This window comes from Centruroides vittatus, unplaced genomic scaffold (assembly GCF_030686945.1).
Source record: "Centruroides vittatus isolate TY-2023 unplaced genomic scaffold, ASM3068694v2 contig_1776, whole genome shotgun sequence".
Lineage (NCBI taxonomy): Eukaryota > Metazoa > Arthropoda > Arachnida > Scorpiones > Buthidae > Centruroides > Centruroides vittatus.
Genome location: NW_027121087.1, coordinates 1,527,654 through 1,538,779, shown reverse-complemented (window position 1 = coordinate 1,538,779; position 11,126 = coordinate 1,527,654). Strand labels below are relative to the sequence as shown.

Genomic DNA, 11,126 nt, shown 5'->3' with positions numbered 1-11,126 from the left:
ATGCTAAAATGAAAAATACTCTTGTAAATAAATTTTATGACGTCATTATAATGAAGTATTCATTATATTTATGACGTCATAAAATTTATTTACAAGAGGTCATGAAGTGGATCATGTGGTACCCAGTTTCGGGCTATAAAGACCAGCAGCAGGTTCAGGCTGTTAATGAGTTTGTTCATGGATTCGTGCCTCACTCGGACAGGCTGGCCACGTGGAGTTTTCTTCCTGTCTGTAACGCCTGAATAGGGGCCAGTTTCCCTTAAAAGACCTTCCGGAAGGCATAATTTCCCCGCGCACGTATGGCCATTCCATCACACGGCCAGTTAATCGGATGCATGCGTCCATATCACGTTCACTCGGAGTCAGGGCTACATGAGCCGCATACTCCATACTAACCAAGAAAGAAACGAGGTTGCAAATGCTATAAAGCAGTGATTCCCAAACTTTTTCAATCCACCGCCCCCTTTGTTCCATAAAGTTATACCCAACGCCCCCTAACTCATTTTCTCTTGTGTGAGAAAGAATTGGAAATATTCTTAGGAAAACTTTTGTATGAATCTCACACTTTGTGCCCTTACCTTACATTGTTCTCAACATCTGGAAACCATTAAATGCAATGTTTCCTCTTATCAGTTTAACAGAGGAAAGGGAACGGCTGTCAGTGACTCCAACTTTTGCCTTTGGTCACTGTTCAGTGCCCTAACTCCAGTGCCCCCTAGATTTACTCACCGCCCACAAGGGGGCGTTATTGCCTACTTTGAGAAACGCTGCTATAAAGCCAAACTTTTGAAGAAAAAATGCCTCAGAGCTGAATACCATCAGTTGTTCGAAAGGAAAGAAGTGGACCCCGTCTTACTTGAAGTGCACCGTGGACCACCGCCACATACTGTAGACAACATGCGCGCCTCAGTGGATGAAGTTTGGCAAGAGATACCTCAGGCACCATTGCCTCATTGATAATATGTCTCTTCATATAGCTGTCCTTGGGGCCATATTCGTTACTGAATAAACAGGTGTCTATTGCATATCTTTGTTTCTCCTTTTAATCATTTGCTTATGTCTCTCACCTCTACCGGCCCTGCAATGTGTACGTGGCTACGCGCATCTCTTCATGGTGTTGCAATTTCACTTTTGATAAGGTTAGTAGCTACTGTGCCAAATTTTGTTTCTTAATCATTATTCCATTCTGAGACTTCAGTGAAATACACACACGGAACTTTTTTGTACTTGTTTGGGTTCGGTTTGAAGTCTCAAAACGGAGATTTTCAAAAAAACTCGTAGAGTCAAATTTGATACGATTTCAATACTTTTCCTTGTTATGTACACATGACAGGCCGGAAAGTGAAATGTAATTATCGTCCTGACTATTTACTAGTTATATTAATGTTAAAAATAATTGAGGTGATAATTCAAGGTGACCACTTTAGAACTGCAAGAGTACGGGCAGTTTGTACGCAGTACTTTGTCTCAGGGCCGGATTAACCCACTTTGGAGCCCTAGACATTTTCTTCTTGCCGGGCTCCTCCCTCTCCCACAAGAAGAAACATAACACATTTTCTTTAGATTTTAGAATTCACAATAATCATATAAAAAGCAATATATATTTGTTTATTATATACAGTTGTCTAACAAAAAAGTAAATTATCTTATTTACAAATCTTTTCAAAATAGACAGTTTGACCGGGCTCTAGACATTTGTCTCATTTGTCTATGCGACGATCCGGCCCTGCTTCGTCTATTCATTGTAATAAATTAATAATACTTGATGCTACAAGTCGAATAGAGGGGATGCAGTCACGTGATATAATGTCATCGCTCCGCCCAACAAAACAATCGTCCGCCTTATTGGTTGCTGATTCACGCTACCTTGCTTGATCACTATTATGTCAACGTGGTAGAAAGGAATTTTATCTGGTTTTGCAGCTGATTTGAAAGGTAATGATTTGATAAAATATAAAGAGAGAACTTTTATTGGATAGGATCCATACGAAATGAAACAAACAGAATTTTCATCCAACGATTTAACCAACTATAGAACATGGAAACATAGTAAATTATTTGGTTTTATGTTTCCATGTGCTATAGTTGGCCATGTGGTTAAATCGTTGGATGAAAATTCCGTTTGTTTCATTTCGTATAGATCCCATCCAATAAAAGAAGTTTTCTCTTTATATTTTATCAAATCATTGCCTTTCAAATCGGCTGCAAAGCCAGGTAAAATTCCTTTCTTCCACGTTGACATAATAAAGTCATCAAGCAAGGTAACGTGAAATTAGCAACCAATATGGCGCGCGTTTCTTTGCGCAGTCTCTGTATATGTGAGCGGAGTCATGTGACGTCACGTGCACCTCCTCTATATGTAAATTTCAAGAAACTTGTTTAGAGTAAGCTGTGATCTCACCGCTCGGCCGAGCCAGAAGGGCGTGGCCCCATGCTGAGGATTTACGCTCGTTCTGTATAATGAAATAGCAGATAACCGAGAGAACACGTGCGGTTCTTCAATGTTGTAAACGTTTCAGTGAAAGAGGTCCCAATAAATTTTTACTATCGTGTGTGTGTAAGAATGTTTTATCTCAAAAACAACTTTTATTTTTTAAAATAATATTTATTAAAATTAATACAATTAAAGTTAGTAAATCATTTTAAATCAAAGTAAAGATATGACAATTTATCAAAAAATTCAGATTAATTTTTAAAACAAAAGGCCATTAAAGAGATTTTGTGTTTTAAGATTTTTTTCTAAAGTTTTCTGTATGTGAAATCGAAAAATGTTTAGATGTACATAAATGATATAGTTTATTTACATCTTATTAAATCGGTATAATGCATGTTCAGAATGAACATTTTCAATAATCCACGGATGGTGAGCGATTGTTCTCAAAGAAGGTCTTCGAATACTGTAAGGTTGTAAAATACTTTTAATTAATTCTTTCACATTACTACTCAGATTCGAGTTTGAACGAAATTGCCATTTATTAGCTATTTGGTTTCTCAGCATTTTTTTGATATTTTTATCGTTGAAAGGCATGGCGTTATTCACCATAACGTAAAGACAAATGCCTAAACTCCAAATATCAGAAAGCTTCGGGTCATAAGGTTTGCCTATAATCACTTCGGGTGCAACGTAAGCCATACTTCCGCAGTAAGTTTCGCTGAATATTTGCTTCTGCGTTGGTAAATCGGTACAGTGTCGAGCGAAACCAAAATCGGCCAATTTTGCGTTCATGTAGCTATCGAGTAGAATGTTGTCGCACTTGAGATCTCTATGGGCGATGTCTTTACGATGGCAATAACGTAGCGCTTCTAAAATTTGGACGAACCATTTCTTGGCTAGCGATTCAGATAAAGCTCCATTGTTCTGTACGTACGTAGTAATATCCCCATTTGGTGCAAATTCCATGAATATATAAGTGTTTTCATTCAGATGAAATATAGAATAAACCTGAACTATGTTGTGATGTTTTAGAGAAGGAAGAATTTGTAATTCTCTCGGTAAGAACTTTTCAACGAAGACCTTCAATGCTTTTGAACGATTTATGATCTTAACAGCCATTTTAGTATTGCAAGAACTGGTTATTCTTTCGGCTAATCTTACCGTGGAAAAGGTCCCGGAATCGAGTTTCTTACCCAATACAAATCCTCGATTTCTCAACAGTTTTTCTTCCGGATGAACACGTTTTTCGCAAAACGTCATTTGATTGAAATTGTTAATTCTGTTTTCTTTTATATCCATGTAATTGAACAATGCCTCTCTGCTATATTACTATATTCGCTCGGTATTACGACTTAGTAAATATAGCCTATCTTCAATTTCAATGTTCGGTAATAATATTTTTGTCCCGAATAATTTGTGTATTGTTGCACAATAGCAGAAGGCAATTCAACAATAGTCGTAGTAAAATTCTTTTGTTCTTGAATTGGGTGGATGGAATACACATGCGCTTAGAAGTAGGAATGAATCGTCACGGTGATTGGCTGCGGTTGTCACGTGATTTAAACATCACTGCCTCTTTTTTTTCTAGAATAGCGGTCTCAATCTTTTTGATTCGCGAAACCCTTTTTAGAATCAATTTCAATGGCGGATCCTGTTAGATCTACTTTATGTCTTACAAGTTAATGGTGTTTAGGAGTAGTGTTACGGGGAAGCCTAAATTAAGACATAACATGAAATCATGAGACACCTGTGGTTGCATTTTTTGCACATTTTTCTTATTTTAGGTTCAATTAATGATAATTGCGAATGTCTGGATTTGCATTTAAGGGGTTTCTGTATTTTGTTTTGGTACCCGTATAGGCGAAGAATCCTGATTCACAGAGACAGGGCCGGATTTACATAGGGACATTTGGAGCCGGTGCCCAGGGCCCCACAAAACATATTTTAACATATTTAACATATTTTAACATTTAAACATATATATATATTTTTTCCTATTACTGCGACAGGCTAGTGTGGCCTAATCATGAGGGCTACAGGCAAAGAAAACCAAACCTGGGTAAAACCTATGAAACATCGGAAAATTTCGGGAAAAAATTTTACATAGGTATTTTTCAATAAAATTAAAATACGTATATTTTATTGTGTAAAACTAATTATGTTCACAATAACTTTATTTTTAAATGAAATTTACAACTTCCTAGTTAAAATCTAGTTGAAAGTACAGTATTTTGTGTAAATTTTCTAAATCATCAAATTTGCCTACTCTTAAAGGGGGGCCCCACAGAATTTGTGCCCAGGGCCCCTGGATTGGTAAATCCGGCCCTGCACAGAGATATGAAGTTGAGAAAGGCAGCAATACGAAATTCAACTTGGCAAATTGTTTCTTTTTCTTTAATTTCATTTAATTTTTATTTATTTTATTTTCCTCGAGCAGCCGCGGAGCACAGGTCGGGAACCACTGTTCTTTTTTTTTTTTTTTTTTTTTTTTTTAACTCTTTCCGCCCTGTGGGCACTAAGAGGGCCTCTTTTAGTAGGCCCATTATGGGTTCGGCCAGGCCCACAATGGGGCGACCGGGTGGTGAGGGACGGGGCCCGACATATCCGAACGGACCACCCCCGAAAAATTCCTGGGGATTATTCGACCCGTTCGGATTCGATCCCGGGTCCCCCAGAGCAGTAGGCTGCCACCTTTACCGCTCGGCCATCCGGCCGTCGGAACCACTGTTCTAGAAGAAGTACGTGATTTCATTATATAGAGTCGATATGTAAAAATAGCCTGCCGAAGCTAGTAGAATGGTTTATTCTGAGTCTAAATCGCAATATAATGATTAATAATCTTAAATTAATGATACATTGATCCCAGCTAAAAGTAGCATCGAAAATGATTGTGAACGAATTTACGAACGAGGAGATGGCATGAAATTGAGGTCACCGATTTTGATCAAACTCGGCAAGGTTATAGTGCATTCCCGACGACTGATATTTGTCAAGCAGTAAAGCGCAATATTGAAAATTAAACGAGAAAAGTGAGGTTAGAAATTGCAAATTACTTAAAATCTATTGTCTTGTCTTGTCGTCGTTGAGCCTAAGTTACACAGACTATTGCGCCCCATGGTAGTAAAATCTATTGTCACCCACAGGAAGCACTAACGCTGGCTAGTGAGTAAAGTACGAACATTGAAAAGAGGAATTGTTTAGCTATTCAAATAAGTTAAATGTGTTTTTCGAAATTAAAATTTGCGTGTTTATGAAATTATGGATAATACTTTTGAGGACTGTACCAAAGATAAGAATAATTATTATAATGTGTACGGTGTTTTTTGTAGTTAGCAAAAAGCCAGTGGGTTTTTACACTTGCATTTTTTCTGAGAGGAAATGACACAGAAAAAACACCTTCTGTCATATATACACACAAGAAAAATGAGCGCACTGTAAATTGCTCACACCGAAAATGCCCATATAGAAAATTATCCACACATAAAAATACGCATTATAGTAATTTTCACGTAAAGGTGACGATATATGCGCAATTTCAAGTACCATAGATATTTGTAATTGTAGTTAACCATTCTTTTCCTATTTAATTATACTTAATACCTAATTTAAAATATGGGCAATACCTATTCATTCTCATATATTATGAGAATGAATAGGTATTATTCATATTTTAAATTGTTATCGATATCTTATGATTATGATACACTTGAGGAACCAACTTCACGGACGATGTTATCTCAGTAATTTCATAAAAATGAACAGGAAAAGGAAATTCAGGAAGCCGACATTTTTCTTGGGGAAAAAACCAGTAGAAAAATTAAATATTAATAAAATATATTTAATTTTATTTTTGAATCTTTGTATAGCCCTGTTAAGTATGTTAGAAATATTCTCGAAAGTTGTGAAATTTGTCTGAAATGTTGAAGAAAGTGATTCTTAAGTAGAACGAACAATTATTTATTGTGACATCATAACAATGCCGGGCTGCAATTTATAATCATATTTTTAATTTATTTAATTTAAAATACATTGCTCTCCACTGCAACTAAGTAGTGGCTTACCCCCGTACATCATACTTTTCCTTTAACAACAGAGTCATACCGGTCTATCTAACTTTTTTCAGGGAAAAACTTTTGAATTGAAATAATTTTTGGCTTCCATCCAAGTTCGTATGTGGTTAATCTTTGCTTCCCGCCCCTAATCTTTCCATATCTGGTCTCAGATTCCATCTCTCTAACTCCATTCTCGAGATTAACGAAGGACAGGCAGACAGACGACTGTGGGAATTTATAGGTCCAATTTTTTCAAATTGCATCCCAACAATTTCTAACGAAACACTTGTAAAATGATGTATTTGAAGAGATAATAATTATATTTCAAAGAAACTTTGAAAGTAGATGGAAAATAATAATATATTTAAATATTATGCAATTTATAATTCTAAACAATTAAGAAGCTGAAATCAAGTGTTTAATTACTTAATGTGAAGAAAAATTTATTTTATCGAGTTACAATTAGACTACCTGTTTTTCACGTGTAATTCATTGTTTCCTGTTATTTTGCAGATATTATTCAAATATAAATTCTGTATCTAAAATTAAAATTCAAATTACGTTCTATTAATTAACGCAATCTTAGTAAAGTTCAAATTAAGCCAAAATGAATTAATTTTTGTATTAATCAATTAATTAAACATTTAATCAAAAATTACATAGCATAGAATGAAACGATGAAATAAGATAAAGTGATATTTATTGTTGCAGCTTTGCCTGCAATTTAATGTCGGCTTAGCTACAACCAACGATTACTATGATCACATGACCATTTGACCTTCGCCGCGTGCCATGTTCTATCTCGTTGGCCACAGTAACGTCACAGAGTAGTTTTTGTCGGGTACAGTACACGTCAATGCCATTTACAAAATAAAATCTCCCTTTATATTTATAAGATTGTATAAAAGGGTTGGATACGAAAAGATGGTTTTCGTTTGTTAAATATTGCGTACGGTATTTAATTTTTTAATTACATTCTTTGAGTAGTGTTTTATAACTTTGTTTTAATCCCAAAAATGAAATCTTCTTGGCAAATTTTTCTTAACGGAGAAATAATAATCTATAAATTTCCGGTAAATTTCTCAGAAATATTACACAGGAAATCAGATTAAAATGATTAAATGGTTGAGCAATACTTCAGAATTGCTTTAACAAACTGAAATACAGCAAAGTATTGTATTAATCATTATTACATAATAAGAAATCAACATTATTTTATTTCATTTAGTTAATTTCGAACGAAATAATTAAGTATTAATAATTAAATAAGAATTAAGTAATTACTACCGAATTAAAAGTATTCATTTAAATCTTTGGGGAAACAATTGAGAAGCCGATTACTTAGTAAACAAATAACGTTCCCCCCGGACAAATGTATAACGCGTTTTAGAGAATTATAATAAAACTAGTGAAAGTTGTACGAGTAGAAAATTATATTAGCTCTAAAAATAAATTACAGTAAAATCCTGTTAACAAGTTTTTTAGAAACCGCTCTAAAAAAATTGTTAGGCGGGAAATCCTCTTAGGCAGGAATTGTAAAAAAACTAACTTTTTATCTGTATAATCGATTTATTTTAATGTCAAGGTAATATAACATAGCATAGCGTAACATAGTAGAATAGTAATATGCACTGACTACAGCAGATGATGAAGCGACTGGTGTCAATGTGACATAGCTATACATCCACCAAAGCCGAATTATCGGGCTAGAGTCGGCTATAATAAATAAATAATTAATATGACAATTTGGCACTAGAGCCTGGCGTTAGGCGCCATCTCTTACTAAACTTAATAATTATTATTTAATTAATTAAATAATTTTAATAATTTGGAACTGGAGGAAAAGAAATCGGCCCGAAGCGGGACTCGAATCCGCAACTTCTGCTATCCGTGCAGACACGTTACCAGTTACGCTACCCGGACCTTCGGTCCGATCGCCTCCTCCTGTATATATAAGCTAACACGACGACCATTATTTTTATTATTTATTTATAGTTATATTGACATTAGTCACCAGCACCGGATAGGAAGCCGTCAAAACAATAAGATAATTTAACGACCATCTCAGGTGTGCAAGTGTTTGAGATACAATATGGAGTTACTTTACTAAAACTTTACTATTTTTATAAGTGATAAAGTTATGGATGATGAGGAAAAAGATTTATCTCCAATATAAACTTCTTAAGTGGGTAAAATATCGTCGATGGAACCGATATTTTGGAGTTTCTTACATGGGAAAACTTATTAAGCGGGAACTTGTTATAAGGGAAATTTTAACACATGATGTAAGTGCCAGAACCGTAGAAATTGGACTTTTTATGAGGGAAAACATCTTAGGCGGGAACTTCTTAAAGGAGTTCTACTATATTCATCAAAATATTTTAAAGTTAATGAGCAATTATTTATTGCGTCATCTTCATAATGTCCTCTTCAACTTTTAATCATCTTTTAATTTAAAAGCCCAAGTAACTTTCAGTTCACTCTAGTAGTTCGTATATAGTTATCAGGGAATCCGGCTCTTAAGCTTTCCATATCTGGTCTCGATTTTTACCTATCTAACTCCGTTCCCGAGATTAACGAAGGACAGACAGATAGACAGGAATGCCCGTACATTGGAGCACTTGAGGCACGTGTCCCTCCTTTTCGTCCTCGTTGCTCTTTTCCTAATCAACAAACAACAGAAAATTCACGATTTCTAGTCTATTCTGCAGAAATAAAAGAAACTAATGAACGATATTTGTTCATTGTCCACGCAACTTTGTTATACACGTATGTTGACCAAAACTTGGCCTTGAAACAAGGACTGTTTCTTGTTTTCAAGACCAAGTTAGCCCCTGCTGCAACCAATGCAATCTTCCGGGAGCTCTTAGAAGCGCAAAATTTATTTTCAAAATTAGCCCTTTTCAAATACGGATAACCTTCAAACAACCCGGAAACAAGTTCACTTAGTAAAGCGTTTCCAACATAACAGGTGAGTGCTTTCGTAACAACTTATTAAACCATTTTTTTTTTTTTTTTACAGAAATTCTTCAGGACACCATCAAAAGCCTTTTCAATTCATTTTCAGGACGTACAGCAGCTCTTGTTACAGCTGGCGGAGGCTTTACAAGATACTGATTTTATCATGTCGTAACGGTTGTATTGTTCTGAAAATTTATTCACTTATGAGCGGTCATATGAGTAATTCATGATATAAATTCCATTCTAATCGGATAATTCCTTCAAGTCGTTGCAATCTTCACAAACAGCTATGTATACAGGGTGTATCAGTACAGCGGTTGCAAACTTTCAGGAGAGATAGAGTACACCTAGACGATGGGAAATCACATAGTAATGCATGGTCGGAAACGCTTTCCCGGACGTCTTTGGCTGGTGTAGCGACATCTATCGCATACACCAGCCAAAGACGTCCCAGCATTTTTGCTGTACTAAGAATAATAAACATGTTTTCTCACCCTGTTCGTGTCCTTTCTTGCGTTTTGTGTCGTCACTACCGCGCCGGGAAAGCGTTTCCGACCATGCATTACCATGTGATTTCCCATCGTCTAGGTGTACTCTATCTCTCCTGAAAGTTTTCAACCGCTGTACTGATACACCCTGTATATGAGTTACACGATGATATTTACAAAATTAATATCTGCAGAAACAAATATCAATGTTCCTATTTCAAAACTTTATGGAATATTATGTATGACAAAAATAAAAATGCGAAAAATGAAGTATTTAATAAGTAAATTTCGATTGAAATAAAATAAATAACACAAATAATTTGTACATGAAATAAATCTTCATTTTATTTTATTTTTTCTGTGTTCTTTCCTCAAATTAAAAGTCCTTCTTTATGAGTTTAAATCTGACAGCTTCAGTTGTTACATTTTAGTAACTTTTGTTATATCAAGAAATGTATTTTTGTTTTAAAAAATAATAAACAAAACAAGATAATTTACAATAAGTGAGAAAATTTTTAAAACATGATATAAAAGAAATTTTTACTTTAAAAATCTTTATTTTTATTTTAATAACAGTCTAGTCCGCAGTTAATATAGATACTGTATATAGTGTTTGTAAAATATTTACAATTTTTTCATTATTTTTATTATTTCATATTTTAATTTATTGTATTATCATTTTATTTCATACTATCATGCATATTTAATTTTATAACCATATTTATTTCATTATTGCATTATATGTATTATCAGGAATAAATTAATATCACTTTTGTATAATTGTTTGATTTTTAATATATGAATTGATAATTGCAAATTATTAACTGAATTTTTTAATATTTAATGAAGTTATGAAAGATATTTTTAAGCAGATTCATGTTATAACTTTAAATTGCTACAGTTAATTCTGCTTAATAGAAGAACATCCGGGAATAGATCACCTGTTCAAATATGAGGAAGTCGCTGGAAAAAAAAAAAAACACTTCCCATAACAGTCTAATAAAAAATTTTAATAATATATAAAATAAAAAGAGATACTTACTAAAAAATAAATTACTTAAAGATTATGTTTATTTTACAATCTTTGAAAAACACTGGAAGTAAATGTGAGCAAGAACGAAGAGAGAACACACTACCACTTTCCACAAGGCTTAGTGTGATTACGTTCAAATTTTTAGATAAATGATGTTA

The 11,126-nt window shown here is 34.3% G+C and overlaps 1 protein-coding gene across 1 annotated transcript; it reads right to left on the bottom strand.

Moving 5' to 3' along the window:
- Window positions 1-2,757: 2,757 nt before the first annotated feature.
- LOC136969320 (testis-specific serine/threonine-protein kinase 3-like) lies at window positions 2,758-3,909 on the bottom strand. Its single transcript, XM_067263449.1, has one exon. It carries the CDS (start codon window positions 3,731-3,733, stop codon window positions 2,801-2,803), a length of 933 nt encoding a protein of 310 aa, XP_067119550.1. The 5' UTR covers window positions 3,734-3,909; the 3' UTR covers window positions 2,758-2,800.
- Window positions 3,910-11,126: the final 7,217 nt, after the last annotated feature.

Excerpts from the sequence above, each read along its gene's own strand:
- LOC136969320 (XM_067263449.1), bottom strand. The coding sequence starts at position 3,733 with ATGGATATAAAAGAAAACAGAATTAACAATTTCAATCAAATGACGTTT.